The sequence below is a fragment of the Acromyrmex echinatior genome, chromosome 13 (assembly GCF_024713525.1).
Source record: "Acromyrmex echinatior isolate Ae372 chromosome 13, ASM2471352v2, whole genome shotgun sequence".
Classification (NCBI taxonomy): Eukaryota; Metazoa; Arthropoda; class Insecta; order Hymenoptera; family Formicidae; genus Acromyrmex; species Acromyrmex echinatior.
Genome location: NC_141864.1, coordinates 9,505,728 through 9,524,944, shown reverse-complemented (window position 1 = coordinate 9,524,944; position 19,217 = coordinate 9,505,728). Strand labels below are relative to the sequence as shown.

At 34.2% G+C, this 19,217-nt stretch overlaps 3 protein-coding genes across 8 annotated transcripts; 2 read left to right on the top strand and 1 right to left on the bottom strand.

Moving 5' to 3' along the window:
- Positions 1 to 104: 104 nt before the first annotated feature.
- aux (cyclin-G-associated kinase) lies at positions 105 to 7,323 on the bottom strand. Its single transcript, XM_011059926.2, has 7 exons — positions 7,077 to 7,323; positions 5,795 to 5,856; positions 5,135 to 5,720; positions 3,804 to 4,606; positions 3,004 to 3,729; positions 1,736 to 2,890; positions 105 to 1,335 (listed from the first exon to the last, which is right to left on the bottom strand). The coding sequence occupies exons 1-7, from the start codon at positions 7,198 to 7,200 to the stop codon at positions 1,228 to 1,230; spliced, it is 3,564 nt and encodes a 1,187-aa protein (XP_011058228.2). The 5' UTR covers positions 7,201 to 7,323; the 3' UTR covers positions 105 to 1,227.
- Positions 7,324 to 9,578: 2,255 nt separating this feature from the next.
- Positions 9,579 to 13,798, top strand: Atg7 (Autophagy-related 7). Of its 6 annotated transcripts, none has more exons than XM_087412250.1 (10): positions 9,579 to 10,078; positions 10,209 to 10,432; positions 10,733 to 11,210; positions 11,310 to 11,626; positions 11,706 to 12,006; positions 12,099 to 12,339; positions 12,397 to 12,446; positions 12,575 to 12,690; positions 12,847 to 13,144; positions 13,353 to 13,798. In XM_087412250.1, exons 2-10 carry the CDS (start codon positions 10,236 to 10,238, stop codon positions 13,395 to 13,397), a joined length of 2,043 nt encoding a protein of 680 aa, XP_087268376.1. In that variant the 5' UTR covers positions 9,579 to 10,078; positions 10,209 to 10,235; the 3' UTR covers positions 13,398 to 13,798. The 6 variants fall into 6 exon arrangements, with proteins under 6 accessions (XP_087268376.1, XP_087268375.1, XP_087268374.1 ...); XM_087412249.1 differs by having other exon boundaries at positions 9,580 to 9,878; positions 9,981 to 10,078; positions 12,099 to 12,446; XM_087412248.1 differs by having other exon boundaries at positions 9,580 to 9,904; positions 9,981 to 10,078; positions 12,099 to 12,446.
- Positions 13,799 to 14,195: 397 nt separating this feature from the next.
- Pex13 (peroxisomal biogenesis factor 13) lies at positions 14,196 to 18,221 on the top strand. Its single transcript, XM_011059932.2, has 5 exons — positions 14,196 to 14,922; positions 15,582 to 15,833; positions 16,496 to 16,743; positions 16,820 to 17,023; positions 17,264 to 18,221. The coding sequence occupies exons 1-5, from the start codon at positions 14,858 to 14,860 to the stop codon at positions 17,662 to 17,664; spliced, it is 1,170 nt and encodes a 389-aa protein (XP_011058234.2). The 5' UTR covers positions 14,196 to 14,857; the 3' UTR covers positions 17,665 to 18,221.
- Positions 18,222 to 19,217: the final 996 nt, after the last annotated feature.

Sequence of the window (19,217 nt, the reverse complement as noted above, 5' to 3'; positions counted from 1 at the left end):
AATGATTTCGAGTTATAAAAATATGATGATTATAGATGATGGAAGAACTGAAAAATAAAAATATGTAAATCAGGACTTAAGGGGTACAACTGGAAACTTTAGGATTGTATAAAGAAATATTCGGTTTTTATTTATTTTGTTAACCTGCTCACAATTTTAAATCTGTGGACAAATATAAAATTTTCTCAAACTACATTTTCAAACAATTAAGTAACATAGAATATACTTATTAAACGTATTATTTAAATTCAACTAAACACTGCGATTTGGAACCTTTAATTCAAAACTTAATTACTAAAGGATAAAAAACTGTAACAATGATCTTCAAAATTTTACTTAAGAAAAGTTTTATTTTAAATTAGTCAAAGAATCTCTATTAAAATTGAACCAAAAAATATTGAGACACTGTATATCGAAGAAAAACTGAAATTATTCACATCAAAGTTTGAAAATGAATTGTATCAATTGTAATCTTAAGTTTCTTTTGTATAATATTTCATGCTTCCATTAAATTATTAAATTAATCAAAATAATTTATTAACAAAATTAAATTAAATGTACTAAGAACTTATTTCGTTTAAAAATTTTTTTCTATTAGTATCTTGTTTACCAGTAATGGTATTCCGTGTCCTAATTAGTAGAAAAAATAAAATTGCACAATTGTATAGTAATAATTACGCATATATAATATATGATTTTCTAAATTTCATAACAGAAAGATATCGTATTACATCAATTTAGTAGCATTGCACAATTTTTGTTATTGCATTTTTTTTCTTAATTAAGATAATGATAAATATCGTGACGTACGGAATACCTCTACGGCAATCCTTGAATCTTCAGTGGACAATAGTGCAAAGTTTTTTTCGGCCGGAAAATAGCTTCGTATATTTGGGATCCTCTTTTTAATGTACATTTGCGTTATATACATATACGTTACGCCACACTGCCATAATTTTAACTAGGTTTACAAGGCGTTGAAACAATAAGGAGACGCGTCCGCTTCGCCGAATTCGCTGTCGCCTCTGAAGACTTTACTTTCTCTCTCGTTCTCTTTCTTTCGCACCCTTTCTCTCTACAGCTAAAATAACATAGTCGGAATGCAGTTACATGAATGCAGTCATCTCATGGATAACGAGATTCTTGCCCCATTCTTAGCTCTCCTTCCGCTAGGAATTAAATTAATTACAAAGACAGGTTCTCAATAACGGATAACAATCATTAAAATTAGCTAAATAGATTTTGCTGCGATGCATCGTTCTCGAACGTGCTCCATGCATTGTTCAGCTCCATGAAAATCAACTTTGCGATATTCTCGTTTGCTGTGCCTGCTTGCTACAACACAGAAACAGATCCCGTTAAATTTTTTTCTTTTGAATTAAAAACTACTTTAACAAAATTAATGTTTAATTATTAAAATAATTATTAGAGTAACAGATTTATTGTTCTCTTTGCCAGCTTATTCATGCTTATTGTACTATTTCAAAAAATACTAATTAAAAATATATTTCTATTGTTTAATATTTAATTTAATTAAAAAGAAAATGTAATTACATTAATAATTAAGTATACAAAATATATATTATTGTTATTATTAATCAATTATTTTAATATCATTTATTAGATTAGAAAATTAAAAGATGTTACTATTTTGCAAATAATATAAAAAAAAACATTGATATTTGCACAATAAAAAGGATTGTGTAAATAATGATATTTGACAAGATTCAAATACCTTGTCTGGATGTACAGCCAAGCAAGCTTTTCTATAAGCTTTTTTGACGTCCGCAGCCGTAACCAATTGATGCATTTCACAACGTTGCCACCTCTCAGCCTCCGGCCATAGAACCGTATGTAGGGAGCAGAGCAAAGCCCGCAAATTTCCTTTTTTGCCCTCCGTCCACTCAGCGATTTTTAACCTATCGGGATCCATCGACTTGGCCGCTTCCACTTTTCGCATCTGATTTATTGTCTTCGGGCTATCTTTATCCGCCTTGCGTGAACTGAAGAAATTATATCCCTGGCTACCGAGCAGATCCTCAAACGCATCGCCGCTCTTTTCCTTAGCTTTACTACTGAATACATCCGAGGCGCCGCTGTTTGCACCGTTAGCCTCGTTAGTCGTCGCATTGGTTTTGTGCATCGTGTTCGGGCTGGAATGGATCGGCGTGCTCGCAGGCGCTGGACTTGCTGACTGCGGAGTATTCGAATTTCTCGGCGTACCGTTCCAACTGCCCGCCAGACCAGCGCCCAATGATCCAGTCAGATTCGCGAATGGATCCTTGTTAGCCTGAGCGGCGAAGTTCGGCACGCTGGCATTTCGTGGAAAGTTCTCTTCGGAATTCGGGCTCTTAGCGGTGTTCGCGGTACCTGTCGCGATACCGCTGAGAAGATTGCCTGAAACGTTCCCACCCAGTGGATCAAACATCAGGTCGTTGACTTCCTTAACATTACTTGACGTTGTTTGATTCTGTCCGAATAATAAATCATTCATGTTCAAATTGCTGTTATTCAAATTGCTTGTGTTGCTGCTTCTTGTAGAATTATCATGTCCGAACAGTAAATCAGTAGAGGCGTTATTGTTAATTAAGGGTATCGAATTGGAGGCCTCAGCCTGCGACGCCGACACGCCGAAACCACCCAAGAGATCACTTTCGTTCTGACTAGAACTAGAAAAGATATCTAATCCTGGATTTGCCGCCGCGGTGGCGGGAGTATTTGAGGTATTATTGGTATTATCCGGCATGCCGAGATTCAACAAATCAGCCTCCTGAAAACTGTTGTCTTCGATCTTGATTGGCTCTTCCTCCTTCGGCTGTTCCGGCTGTTGTTGAGGCACCGTTTCGTGTTGTGAAATCTTGTCTGTTTCACTCAACGATATTTTCTGAGCCTGTAATAATGTCAATTATTACCGATTATCATCAACTTTCCAATGTTTTGTACTCTTCAATATAAAAAACTAAATAATTATAATGTATATCTAACAATAACAAAACATTCTACCTCTTCCTGGTGAGAAGCTGTCCTAAAGGTCTCCAAAGTTTCTTCCATTTCCAATGTCGAACCAAACAGTGGATCCGGTACAAGCTTGATACATGTTTCCGCTTCCCATGGCGCCGGCACCCTCGACAGTTTTGAATTTTCCTCGCCTATCATGACATTCAGTACAATGCGGAACTTGCCACCGATCTCGGGAGCATCGTCCAGGTCGCATTTCTCAAACGTCAAGGCGCTCTCAGTGATGGGCACGTAGCCAGTATGGAAATGTAGCGAGGCAATTTTAATACCAATTACACGGCCGAGCTGCTGCCTGGCGTGGTATATCACTAAAGTGACGTCACCGCGTACAGCCGCGTCTCCTAAAATTAGGCAGACCTTGCCTTCCATTATTCCAAACAGCTTCATTTCTTCGTAATTAGCTTTCTTCGTCGTGAAGACTAACGCGCCGTTACTATAAATTTCTATGTATGGTCGACAACCATCTTTCGCTCTGGTGAATAACGGTACCGGCTGTATGATAACAGAACGGAGAACCAGCGGCTTCGTATGCGGAGGCCGGCCGCCGCTGAGCATACTCATGTAATTAATACTGCGTAGTTCGGAGGGTTGCAAATGCGGCGGCTGGCAACGTCTCGTTGTAAACAGAGCGATCGCCTCCTCGACAGTGGTCAAGGCTCTGCAGTGGATCAACAGAGTGCATGCCACTGTGGCACTCGCCCGATACCCATCCTGGAAAGATAAATCAGTAGATAATCGCATTATTGTGTTTAGCAAGCGCTTAATTTAAATTGTGACATACTCACAGTACAGTATAGCACCACCACGTGATTGAAGTCAGCGTTCAGATATTGATAGATATCTTGACAGATCTGATACAGAGCGAATAGCATAGGTGCGTTTGATTCTGGAGTGGCGTAGGCAAACGAACAATCGATGTGTCTACCGGGGAGTCGTGTAACGTTCGGTCGGCCACGGGACAAATTGTAGAGCTGGATCTTGGCAGGCGATGGGTGTCTGCTGTTGAGGAATACTCTCACATCTTCAACGTGATTAGCTCTATAGGCGGATTCAATCCCATCGGCTGGATATGGCATAATAAGTATGCGCGACGTCAGATAACTTGCATCCAGTTCTGTCCTGGCCATACTCTGTTGAACGGTATGCATCACCTTGCTGGAGGTATCTTTCAAATTACGCAGAATACTGCCGGCGCCGCCCCTCAGCGAATTGAATAGGCCGGTCGAGCTCTGAGTCGCCGGGACTTTGGACACCGTCTGTACGGGCGCCGGTCTCGGCGGCGGCATCGTTACCGGCGCGGTGGAACGAGAGACCGACGTTGGCACACTTGACGATGATGATGGTGGTGATGGTGGCGTTGGTCGTGGAGGTGGTGACGGCTTCATCGCGACTTCGATCCGTGGTGGTTCTCTGGGATCAAAATTATTCGACTCTGCGATTGCTGCCAAACGTTCCAAGAGCTGTGCTGTTGTTAACCTTTGTATGGGCGAGATTTGTAGGCATCCCTTTACCAGATCATGCAGACACGCGTATCTTGGATTGGGCGGTAACGGTGGATACTTGCCGTTTACGATTGCTAGTTTGTTACCTGCACGAAAAATACTTTAATAAATGCTATTATTGTAATAAGATATCGGGTTTCTATAACTGAATTAAAATGTATACTTTTGGAATTTAAAAATAATAAAATTTGAAATAAGTATATACTATAAGTATACTAGGATATAAAAGCGAGAAAGTTCTAGTGCAGTCTAGTGTAAGAATCAAAAACAAATCTAAAATTAACATACATATTCAAGTTTATATAGTATCTAAAAATATTTTTTAACGATATAGTTTTTCGAATTATTTCCTATTTCTTTATATATATTCTATTATTTTTTATAAGTTGAGATATTAAGAAAAAAAATTATGTTCTTCATATTCATATCTAAAATCGTGTAAATCAGATTTTATGATATCAGATTATATATTTCTTTGTATCTTCAAAATCAAGATATTTAAATATTATTATATCCTTTCTAATGAGTTATCTTATGCTTTCACATTCATTATCAATTATAATATCTGTACGCTCTAGTTAACTTAGTACTTAGCAAATCAGCGATTATCTCACCTTCAGGAAAAGGATGCCGCAATGTAATCAAAGAATACAATATACATCCTAAAGCCCAACAGTCCACCGGAGGCCCTATAGGTTCATTGTTCCAGGTATCCATCATTTCCGGAGCACGATACATGGGGGTTGTATACTTGGCCATCTGATCTTCCAGAGTGGCGCGTTTTTGAGCATTCCATGATGGATCCGGTAATATTTGTTGAGTCGAGGCGCTACCAAAGTCACAAAGTTTCACAAGGCCGTCTTTCCCGAGCAAAAAGTTCTCCAGCTTGATGTCCCGATGCACGAAGGGTTCTGGTTGCTGGCTATGCATATGATGTACTGCACGTGTCGCTTGATAGGCTATCTTGCACACTTGGGCAAGAGTCAACGTGTTCACAGACACGTTCCTGAGTATATCCGCTATTGTACCGCCAGGACATAGTTCAGTGACAACCAGATACTCATATCCTTTTCGTTCCTCTCGCTCCAATCGTTGGGCATACAAGAACTGAATAATATTTGGGTGATTTGACAATCTCTTCAATGTTTCTATTTCCTGTATAATGGCTCTGTTTGCATCTTCATCAGCGGCGATAAGTCTCTAACAATAAAAAATAAACTTTTTACAACAAAATGTAAGTTGCAAAAAGAACAATGTTGAACTAGTTTAGTTACCTTAAGTGCATATTCTTTTCCTGTAGCGACATCTTCTACCGCAAACACCAATGCCCATCCACCTGTTGATACGATGTTTGCCACAAATTATCTAAATGTTAATAATGATACATAATTCGATTACGAGGACTAAATATCTCTCGCTCATGTTTTTGTCATGTGCACAAATAAATTATTTATTATGGTTAAATAATGCCCTCATATATTCTATATAAAAAGTAATTTAAGCTGCAAATTTCTATAAATGTTCACGCCTGTTTTAAGTATTAAACACAAAACAAACTAAAAAATTCTTTTATGTAAATTTACAAATTCAATATAATTTTATTTAAACTATAAATCGTCTATCTTTTTGGAATAATAACTTCGCAATTAAAATGTTTATTCTACATATCTATTAGTAAAGACAAAGATTTAATTTTTTTAAAATGGAATGATTAATATAAAAAATTAAAGAAAACTGGAATTATACAGCAGCTATTAGCATCTACATTATTTAATTTTCACTTTTTAAAATAATCTTTTAAACTAACTTTACATATATCAAAGTTTGCAAAATTACGTTTTACAAATAAATTATAATATAAATTTTTCAAAAATAAACTTAAACTTTCTGCTAAATCAACTTCCTGCGGAGTGTAATAGTTTCAATATTCAACATCACATAACAAAGAGAATGTATGACTATTCAATTGATGTAAGCTATATTAATACAATCAATAGATTCTACATATAATTAGAAAGGTATATCAAGATAGCTTTGCAATGTATTTTCAAAAAAGCTATAAATCGAAGAACTGAGCAAAAGAAATCATCTGTATTTTGAAAGTGCTCTTAGATAGTCGTTTAAAAAAAATAGCCGATAAGTTGTCAACTAACGATGGGCAGTAATATTCGATAATATTCGAGCAAGAGTAAAAAAAAGAGTAAAAAATCTGTGGAATGTAAATGCGCGCGATAAAGAAGCAGAGACAATGCTCGCTAATGTCAGAATAGATTATCGCGTATATATACTAGCGCTGTCTGGCCGCGTGTCAAAACACGCTTGACACATGACAGAAGGTCAGATGTCACACGTGAGATTGACGAGATCCTAACTCCTTTTTCGTCTCCTACGCCTTTCCTACGCAATCATCTACAGTTTTTTTTTTCACAACGCGAGAAAAGTAGGACATGATCGACCTTATCGGCCGTAATCGCGAATAGGAGGTGTCGCCGGAATGTGATTTGACACTTCTGACAGTAAGCCGAGATTCGTACCAGCCGGAGATGATAGACTCACCCTCGGCAATCAGCCGTGTCACTCTCAGTTTCACATTGTTGATGTCCAACATCTGACCGACGTACTCGTTGCCGCCGGTGCCGCCGTTCAGGTACCCGAGCGCGGATCTCAGGTAGTCCGACATCTTTCCCTGGACCTGCCTCGGTGGGCAGTTGGGCACCCTCCCGGATAGCCCACTCTCACAGACGCGTCGTTGCGGACAGCCGATACCGTGCGGCCATATTGTTGGCGCGGCGGTACCTTCGGCGCGCGCAGCCGCAGCGTCGGTGACCAACTTCAGGCGATTGAGTCGCCGATATCGCATTTGCCGATATCAAATACAAGCTGATAACTACATAAAAGCATTATAATTAATTATAATTCTTTTACATAATTTATAATATACATATTTGGTTTTACACTCGACTTAAGAGATCTTACCTTTTGCACGAAAAAAATTTTTGAAGGAAACAATATTATAATAATTGTACCGCTCCGAAGAGAAATGCACGTTATAGGTAACCAATCACGACGCCGATTACAGATTGCGGAATCATTGTTCTCGCGATCTTCGCGATCGCCCGATGTACTTTTAACTCCTTTCCCTCCCGCTCCACTTACTCACGCAGCGTGTAATCACGCTTGCACGCTGATAGTATCCCTAACAGCACAAAGTCGACTCTAAATCAACTCTGAGTCGATTATAGCTTCTAGACGTCTGAAAAATGGACGTCCGTAAGTCGACTTTAGACGACTTGGAGACGTCTCTAAGTCATACAATGTCCCACTTTAAAGACGACTTTAAGTCAACTATTCTAGACTGTGGTCCGATTCATGCCCACAACGCTCGTGAACAGTATTCATCCTTATTTAACTTTCATAGTTAAACAACAAGGACGAAATGATTCCATATTTAAGCTTTGTGAGCGTAAATCGAAGGACGATATTAGAAGGACATCTGTACTTACAGTCGACTCTAAAGATCTGACTTATGCCAATTTCTTCACTTCCAGATAGATAAGTTGCGGATAATCTTATCCAGGAGATATCTCCATTGTATTCTGGGAGATATCTCTTGGATAAAGTTATCTAGAGGTGAAGAAATTGAATTAGCAAAGTCTACTTACAGTCGACATATCGACATTTGCTGTTAGGAATTTATCATGATGCAAGTAGACATCATTGTCTATTTGCGTAATCTTGTATATGACAGAAGAACGATGGCGGATAATAAAGCCGACAGAGGATAAATATTTCGAGTTCTCTGAAGTTAGAATGAAATGAAGTTCCGTGCTTCACTTCTAATGAATTATTAGATCATTTAAAAAGTATCCGCGGTTTTTTGTTCAATTTTTGAATGAAAAAACCGCGAATACTTTTTAAATGACCCAATATTTAATTATCTTTAAAATTCTTATTATTACAATTTTTATTATTATCTTCTAAATTATTTGAAGTGGAATTTTTCACTCTAAAAATTGAAATCTCTTAAAAATTGAAAATTGCGTCATTCTTTTTTAAGATTGACTGCATTTTCACTCTTTAGAATAAAATTCCATTCTACAAGAATGTAGGAGATTAATAACAATAATAATATTTAGAGTTTAGAAATGAAAAGAATATAAAACGAGCGTCAAGTTTTGTAACACAAGTTTTGTAATCAGGATAAATGTTATAACGGAAAGAAACGCTCTTTCTTTTAAAGTTTAATCGATAAATATTAATAAAAATCTAATTTATGAATTGTTAATAAATAAATTAATAATTGATATAATGATTAACAAATCCATTCGATCAAGTTTTCCAATTCTTCTCACAGAAAAACTTTTCAAATATCTTTTCGCGAAGCGCAACTTGTACATACTTATACATATACATACTTATATATGTACATACTTGTACATATGTCATGTCGTTTCCTTCTATCTGAAGTTAGGCGCGCACATGACTAGAATGCTTTAGGGTTTCGAGTTATTACACATGATTTCACATGATTGCACGAATGCGTTTCGAGTTACACATGATGCATCATTTGTCTTTGTTGTTTTAGTTGTTTACCAATTAATAAAAAAGGATACAACGATACATCATGCGCTTCATGCGTAACTTGCAAAACTGATACTCTATTTATCAATGTCTATTGCCCTTGTTCATAGTCAGACCTTATATTTAAGGCTTTCTTAAATTTATCTTCAGATACTGTACGAATTATTTCATTGGCTGCTGAGCATCTAAAGATAAATTTAAGGAAGCTTTAAATACAAGATTTGACAATGAATACGGGCATAAGGCTGCTTTTTCGTGCAGATGCTCAACGCTCATTTTCAGAGTCAAAATAGATCACGTGATCAAAATTGATGCTTGGTATTCGTCAACCTGTTTTGACGCTGAAAATGAGTGTCGAGCGTCTGCATGAAAATACAGCCTATCACGTGACTTATTTCGACGCCAAAAATGAGCGTCAAACATCAGCATGAAAAGGCACCTTTAGGTTTGTTCGCGTTGCATGCTCCAACCATGTTCCTACCATAGCACCTACTCACTCTAACGAGTGCGTTTGAATGAGTAGGAGCTATGGTCGTAGGAAGTAGAAGCATGTTGGAGCATGCGACGCGAACAAACCTTTTCTATAATTCCATCATGACGTTTGTGACGTTTCATCTTTGTTTACGATTTATATACGAATCTTTCTATTTGCCACTTGCTTTCGTATAATCGCAGTGATTGTTGCTGACAGTCAACTCTGATATACGTGTGTGTTAATTAATGTTAATTTACAATTTAGAGAAAGAGAGACAGATAAAGATGTTCTATTTTTGAAGGGTATGATTCATTATTAAAATATTTAGGTTCGTTATATTTTTCATTGCAATCGTCGACTTAAAGAATTGCATTTCTAAATGTTGATGTACAATTATAATGCAGAAATGATATAGGATTAATCTTGCGATATATGATATTATCATTCTTCTTCTGCGATATTGTTCAATTCCAAAGAGATATATTTTTCATCAAATAATCTTGTATGTATGTTTTAATGTGCCTATGAAATCTTATCTTTATTTATGATAACAGAACATATATTGTTATTGCTTTTTTGTTGTGATATATTTTTTATTTACTGTTCTTTTTACTGTTTTCTTTGTCTTTCAGATTTAAGAAAATTATTAGCTTCTAAAGATGTCTGAAATAATAAGGTTCACAAAATTGAAAACGGCTACAGATCCAACATTTTGGGCAAAATTTGCAGAATTGAAAATAGACAAGTTGAAACTAGATGAAAAAGCTAAAATACATGTGTGGGGGAGTTTTGCTCTTCAACCAATGGATGAAGGGAGAACCAATCCATTAATACTTGATTGCACGTCATTTAATGAGTAAGTATTACATAAGCATGAGAATATGATTTGCTTTTTTGAAGAAAAAGATAGATTAAACTATTTTGCAATATAATTTGCATGTATATTAATAATAGCTTAATAATAATGTTTATAGTAACATAATTATTAACACAATATTGTCCAAATATTATAGTCGAATATATCTCTAACATTTAATGAAATAGTGTCAATAAATTGGTACTAAAGTATAAATAATAATATATAATTAATATTGTGTATATATAAATCCTATGTTGATATAATAAACAGGATAAGCTCCATTTAGATGAGTTTCAGAAACTTGGAGACAACTTCTCATAATGCCGGAGTAGCATGCTGTGGTTATATGATTAATACAAATACCTATGAAGCATTCAGACAGATAAATCCCGAGAAGTTTATTGACACCATGGGTAAATGCATTATTGATAGTATCAGAGATGGCACAGCTTTGCAAGAGCCTTCACGGCTTTCAATATTCTTAATATTTGCATACTCGGATCTTAAGAAGTATAAGTTTCATTATTGGGCTGCACATCCAACTCCTTTCTCATTTCCGGAAACTTATTCGGTCACACCAACGAAATTTGCATCTGGCGAATTTACATCCAGTCAAATAGATAAATTACGTGCAAGCTTTCTTCAGCTGGATGCAAGATCGAGAAACTTTTTCACAGTTTTTGTGTCTAGAAAGGATGATTTGAATGTTGACAGTTTGTCAAAGGGTATTGAATATATAAAACTAAATATTAGCAGCAAAGAAAATTCAGAACAGGTACAGTTTGATGAAGTTATACTTTTATTTTTTATTTCCTTTTATACATAATAAAAGGAACTTTTGTTATTATTAATAACTTAAATTTATCTTCATCAGGCAAAAGAGGAGGTATACTTTGCATTTTATGATCCTTGCGCAAGTGCAGAACCTGGATGGCCCTTACGAAATCTTTTATGCCTATTATTATGGCATTGTCCTACATACTGCTTTACACGCGACATCAAAGTCTTGTCAGTAAGGAGCGATAAAATGCAAACTGCAATTATATTTACACTTAGAATCAAAGAAGATAAAGATATAGAAACTATGAGAGAAACTATTTTCGAAGAACACTTAGTAGGATGGGAAGCTAACGTAAATGGAAAAATGGGTCCCAACATCGCGGATTTATCTAACATTATGGATCCTACCAAGTAAATTTAAGTTCTTCAAGTCAACAATTTTTATGTACAGAAATTTAAAAGTGCTTTTTATATTTGTATGTTACATTAGACTATCAGACAGAGCGATCAATTTAAATCTGAAATTGATGAAATGGCGCCTTGTTCCTGATCTAGATTTGGAAAAGATCAGTAGTTTACGATGCCTTCTCTTGGGTGCCGGAACACTTGGATGTTCTGTGGCGAGAGTACTTCTTGGCTGGGGTATCAATAATATGACGCTCATAGATAATTCTACCGTTTCACACAGCAATACTGTGCGCCAAAGTCTGTATACGCATGAAGATGCGGTACAACGTCGGTACAAAGCACATGCCGCAAAAGACGCTTTACTTAAGATACGTCCTAGTATGGTAAGTATATATGTTTATTAAACTTGTTGCATTGTGAGACGATATTTCGAAGTAATTTAATTTAATCAATAAAATTACTTATGGTGTTGCAGAATGTGGAAGGTGTGGTCTTGCATATTCCTATGCCTGGTCATGTAGTCGGCCAGAGTATGATGGAAATGACTAAGGAGGCTGTGAGCAAACTTCAAGAACTCGTAAATAACCACGATGTGGTGTTCTTGCTTCTGGATTCACGTGAAGCCAGATGGTTGCCAACCCTCTTGTGCACCGCGACGAATAAGATAGCTATCAACGCTGCTTTAGGTTTCGATTCGTATACGGTACAACGACATGGTACGCGCGATCTTTCCGATTCTGTTTCGCCTAATTTAACGGTACAAAATCCTGCAGGAAATGATCTTGGATGTTACTTTTGTAATGATGTAACGCAACCCGGGAATGTGAGTACATATTATTTTAACATCATATTAAGTCCTAGAAAAGATTTATAATCTTTTTTTCTTTAATCAACTTATAACTACTTCAAATAAGATATATTTTAATTCTATAATTGTTATTTTTATTCTAGTCACAAACTGATAGAACGCTCGATCAGCAATGTACCGTAAGTCGGCCAGGTTTGTCACAAATCGCTGCAGGTCTAGCAGTTGAATTACTTATGGCAGTGACACAACATTTTCAAGGGTAAGTTAAATTCAAACACAATATACAGATTTTGATTATATTATTTAAATAATGTTTAATTTATTTTTACTTATATATATGTAGATGGTTTAATAATTTAATTTTATATATATGTAGATGGTTTAATAATTTAATTTTTTTATAACTTTTTTTTAGAATTTCAGCTAGAGCGCTTATGAATAACGATAGGGACGATTGTCGAGAGAATGTCGACAATCCGCTGATAGGATTATTGGGTGGCGTACCTCACACAATACGGGGCTCGCTTTGGGGTCACGAAATGAAGTTGACTGTCACACATAGATCCCCATTTTGTACAGCTTGCTCGACGCCTTTAATCAAGGAATATCAACATCGCGGTTTTGTTTTCGTGCTCGACGCTTGCAATACGCCAAATTATCTCGAGAAATTATCAGGACTCGAGGAAATACTGAAAAGACCAGATCTGGATGAGGTATATAATGACATGTATAAATAGTCAAGTGCGTCTAAAGTATTACAAAAAAATATTTTTAAAAATTGGAACGTTATTTCTGTGTTATATAGATTAGCTTCAAAATCTTTTTTATTTTGATAAATAAAAATTAATATATTTTTATTGCTTTACGTAATTCATTTGCATTTATATTTGGTACATTACGTATGTATTTTTCAATTTTCAGTTATGTTATACAATGGATAGTTCGAGCGAAGATGAAGAATCATGAAAAAGAAGCCATGATAAATGATACAACCAAAATGATAAAATGCGTACAAAAAAAAATGTATAATATGAATTTCTTACAAAATTAATTGCACGGTTTTTATATAAACAAACTTATATATATAAAACACATTTTATGCAGAATGCCATTTTGAAGAAGAGCACATTTAAACTAATCAAAGTTATAGTGTATTGAATCAAAACTTTTAGCAAAAATTGTTAATACATGAGAGATATATATGTGATGAAAGTCTTTGTGCTTCTTCAAGTTTGCATAATTGTCCATGTTGCATATTTTACTTAAAATCGATGCATTATGTATTATCTATAATGTATGATTTTATCATTATTATAAAAATTTGAACTTATCTAATGTTAAATAAATTCTTTTAACATGAACAATAACATTTTTTTGTTCTTGAAACATTATAACTCCTTATTGTCTATATAATTCTATTTTTTTTTATTTTATAATTACAGAAATATATAAAAGATCTATATTTCAATTAATATAAGACATAATTAAATAAAAAACTACAATTCTTATATTATCATGCTATAATTGTTAGAAAATAATTAATTTTTCACCATATTTAAACATATCTATGTTATTTTGAAAAAATAGGCCTGATTGCACCAACGTTACTTTGGCTTTAAGCGAAACTTAAAGCTCTCTCATTTTAAAGCGAAAAAGAGACAGAGAGAATTTTAAGTCTCACTTAAAATCAAAGTAACATTGGTGCAATCTGGCCAAAGTTACGTAAACTTAAGTAAACTCGAGTTCTCAAAAATCCCGCGAAATTGAACGGTTTTTATTGATCATGTTGCCTTTCGCAGGCGTTAACTAGAGTCTCTTTAGTAAGAGTCAAGTCAGTGAGGGGCATCGATTCCTGATTGGTCAGATTTCGAGTCCCTTTAAACGCCATCATTTACAGATACTTTCGATAGGTAGTAAATCTGTGAATTGTGAGCAATTGTTTCATGGTGTAGAAAGCGCGAACGCGAAATCAGACTGTCAATCATGGTGGAATTGTGCTGTTTCCGGCCAGTACCCGACACCCGGCAATGGCGTTTTTGTGCTCTTATGTCTTAGCTCTTACTAGAGAACTCTAGCGTTAATAAGCGAGTATTCACATCTGGACGGATCTTAATACGTCAATGCGAATATTTATCGTACGCAAGACGGAACTTTTCATGCAATTTCGCGATAATCGCGACTAGACGTAAAAGTCCGAGATCCTCGGACTTAAAGAAGAAAAAAAATACACATGAGTTGACGTAAATTGACGTAAGTGAACGCCCCGCCATCGCTGGAATCCTTTGGATGTCAAGAAAGTGCACAGTTCCACAGTTTTTTAAGGTTCTTGAACTTTGAACTGCGCTATCAGTAGATCGTTCAAGATCTTTCTAAACAGAGTGCCGCTGTCAAAATCTTCGGAGAAACAGACGTGAGATCCGAGAACGATGGCACCGGGACGGAGTAACGTTATCAACAGTAATCAGCTCAGGAATTCTAGCTTTTTGTCCAGGTAAAACATCGGTGTCTGGTATCGATGCGTATCGAAGTAATCTTGCAAACAATCCTCAAAAGTAATCTTGCAAAAATCCTCAGAGTCATGATGATGTCACAAGACTTAGCTGATCATTTTGCGATCGAATTCTACATCAGTTATCCTTACATACAATAACATTTTGTTTTGATATTTTATTTTTGTTTATTCGAGCAATAAAAAATAAAAAAAAATAGAAAGTTGTGTGTATATCTGGAATAAATAGAATAAATATTTGATCATTTTTAATAGATTTTTAATTTATTTTTTAATTTATCTTTATTTATAAGGTTGTTATTAGGCTTGTTTTTTTAGTTGAACTTTTTGCATAGTTCAGCTTTCCTCTTTTTCTTTTCACATTAGAGAGAAAAGATGAATTGTGCAAGAATCTGAGTTTAGCTAAAAAGAACAGGCCTTTTGACACTTTAATGCACAGCTCTCTCTCTCTCTCTCTCTCTCTCTCTCTCTCTCTCTCTCTCTCTCTCTCTCTCTCTCTCATCATTTAATAATAATTCTTTTATATTTTTTATGTTTGAAATATGTACTTAGATTACAATTTTCTACTTCACATAGAAAATGGTTAGATTGATGCCTCAATGACATTTGAAACAAATAATGCAAATTTTGACTCTGTCCAGCATGCCGGGACAGTCATCCTTTCAAACTGGAGCTGGAGCCGTTCCACCTCCATTGCCACCTCGCCAGTCAGCTCAAAGTTATTTAGGATATAACGATTATAGACCATATGGCTCAAATTATGGCTATGGCAATTATGGTAGTTATGGATATGGAGGTTACAGAGGCTATGGTGGATCTTTTGGTAGTTACATTCCCTATTCTGGTAACAGCTACGGACAAATTGGAGGACACAGTGGTGATGTGGAGAACAGGTATATTGGAAAAAGTCATCTGTAAATATTTAATTGAGAGTTAACTATTGAGATATAAAATAATGAAAGGATAAAAATGTAGAACTTTCTCAATTGATTTGCATATTATATTGCGTTTAAAAAAATATAATAATTACAAATATCAAATTATTAACAAACTCATACTCTTAAAAATAAAAATAAACAATACATTCAAGGCTAATGGGGTGCCAGTGATTAAATTAAAATTCCAAAGATTAATTTACATAATGTAATTATTATATAGTAATTACAGTTTTAAATTTTTATTTGAAAAAGTATAGTCTTCAATTTAGTCCAAGCTTTTTGAACTAATGTTCATTTCTACCAATATAAATTAACTTTAATCTCTTTTTAATTTTATCAATTTTAATTAACTTTTTATCTTTTTCTTATTTTAAAAGGCCGATATTCATATTCGTTCTTATTTCAAAATCATCTTAAGTAATATTTTAAAATGCTAATATGCCGTTCTTATGATTATTTTGAGATTGTACTTAGAACGGTCTTAAATATAAGATGTCTCTAAATACCAGCTTGAGAATGAGAAAAAGATAAAGAGTAAATTAAACCGAGATTAAAATTAAATTGCATGGATAGAAACAATTGATAGAATGTTAAAGAGTTTGCTTTTCATATTGCAGGTTTCAACAATACGCAGAGGAGAGCACAAGATCGACTTTTCGTATAGTGGAGACCGTATTACATACATTTTCGTCTATCACAATGTTACTGGAATCAACATATTTCGCATTGACAAATTCTTTCCGTGCGATTTTAAGCGTAGCAGATAATATCGGTAGATTGCGGTCAACAATTGGCCAGTTATTAAGCACATTTGCTTTAATCCGTGTGATGAAATGGATCTACAGAAGGATTTTATTTACACTTGGTAGGTTCGGTTTTTATATAATCAAAACTTTTATATCTACTTACATACTATCGTTTAATAATTATTCTATTCCTAGGTCTTCAAACGCAAAATGCTGTCGTCGAAGACTTGTGGCAGCAATCAGTGTCACAATTAACAAACGGAGAACAAACACCGATAACGACGGCGACGAACGAAAGGATTTCTCCTTGGATGAATATTTTACTCCTCGGCGTGTTTGTTGCTATTCCATATCTAATTCACAAGATAACGAGTAATATAAGGCAAAATCAAATAAAAGGTAATTGTTTTTGCATTTTTAAAGACATTTTAAATCTAAATAAACACGTGATAAATTTTTACAAATAATCTACATTTTTCGTCGCTAAACTTTTATGCTTAGAAAAACGTCGAATAATTTTTATAAACATTTTACAAAAAAATATAAAATGCGATTTCGTATATAAATTAACTTTTTCCTTACTATAATTCTTATTTTTAAGATATGTTTTGATATTTTATATATTGATTAAATTTACAGTTAACGATCCGAAAGAATGGGTGAAATGCGAGGATCCAGTATGTGTGGCAACAGCAATGTACGATTTCATGGCAGTTTCTAATGAGGAATTGAGCCTGAGAACTGGTCAAAAAATATGGTTGGCGCCGCGCTCCCTACAATCTAAAAGCATACCAGGTTGGTGGATAGCCACTGATAATAGAAATGTCGGTTTGGTACCTGCTAATTATGTAACTATAGTCGGACAATTGAAGAGAAAACCAGAATCGGAAAGCAATGGAAATGTCATTGCATCTACGGTAATTCCAACTTCCATGCAAAATGCGACTGCTTCTGATGAACAGATGAATACGGTAGAACCTAGCATTGGCCAACAAAATACTGATTTCTCTGAGAATAATATTAAAGACGATCTATTTTAGTCGAAATTAATTGAAAGATTACGATCTAAATCATTCAAATAGTCGTAAAATGATATTAGGCCTATTCTTTTTGGCTGAACTTTTGCACCAGTTTGTCTTTCTTCCTCTCCATTTCTTCTGGAAAGAAAAGGAAGAAAGATAAACTGGTGCAAAAGTTCAGCCAAAAAAAAACAGACCTATGATCTACCTTAAATATATGGCCTACTATATCTTTATAGGACATGACTGATATAAAGTAATATTACAAAACGCCATATTTATTAGGTATCAAACAAAGCATAGTGAATCTTTTTCAATATGTAATTAAATTAGGATAATCGACATTTTTACTTGACACTTAATGATTTATTTCAATTGGGGAAAAGCTCACAAATTACCATAAAATACGATATTGTTAATTTGATTTTTCATAGCAATATATTATCTTTTTATATATTAAGTTACCCGAATAAAGAGGAGTTTGTAACATTCGTATTTGTATATATTAAAAATATATTTGTACATATTAAATAAATTTGAGGCTTTAATTCGATATTTGATTAAAAAAAGAAACAAAAGTGCGAATTGTTTCATATACGTGCGTCAACATTTTTTTTAAATGAATTTCTGCAAATATGATATTTCGATCTCACATTTGCATTTAGTTACAATGACAAGCATATTATTACGCTAGATTATCGTAGCAAAAAGTCATATATTTAAAATCTTCAGTTAATGATATAAAATTCTACATGAATGTTTCGGCCAACTTCTTCAAATTTTCAGTATGTTAATAAGTTTTAAATATAAAAACTGCTTTTCTATTTAAATATAAAAAAGGCAATTAACATAATCATATTTATGAAATTATTATGTTAATAATATATATTTAAACATCTCAAAGACACACGTTAGTAAGAGTTGATCCGAAATTTTATAATTTTTTGTTCACAATTAATTAATTGATTAATTGTAATTGCTTGCTCATAAAACAAGAGGAATTGATAAATTACATGTCACAAGCTCTCTTTAAATATTTACAATATAGTATCACGATCTTATATGTAAAAGGAAGCACAGGGCAATAAAATTGCGTACTCTGAAATCAGGTAGGCATAAAAATTAGCTGTAATATTATGTCAATAGATTATTTCAAAATATGAAATTGTTCGAAAGTGTAAAATCTCCATGACATATTCGACATCGAAAATCAAGTTAGAATTTATATATAAATTCAAAATATATAATCCTATATCTAAACGTATATATAATTTTTAATCTATATAGACTTCAATATGTGATAAAAAAATTAAACTGTTTTAATTAATAAAGCAGTCTGCCTTTTTTGTTGCCGAATTAAAAAATCCGATGGAAATTCGCTGAAGTATAGACACAATTGTTCAGAAAAAACTAGGATATTATTTTTAATGCAATTAAAGTTTTGTACATTTTGTAATATTTGGATTGTATAACTACTTTTTATATTAGCCTCATGTAATATTTTATAATGGAGGTAATTTAAAAAATTGTGTATATATATATATATATGTGTGTGTGTATATATATATGTATAT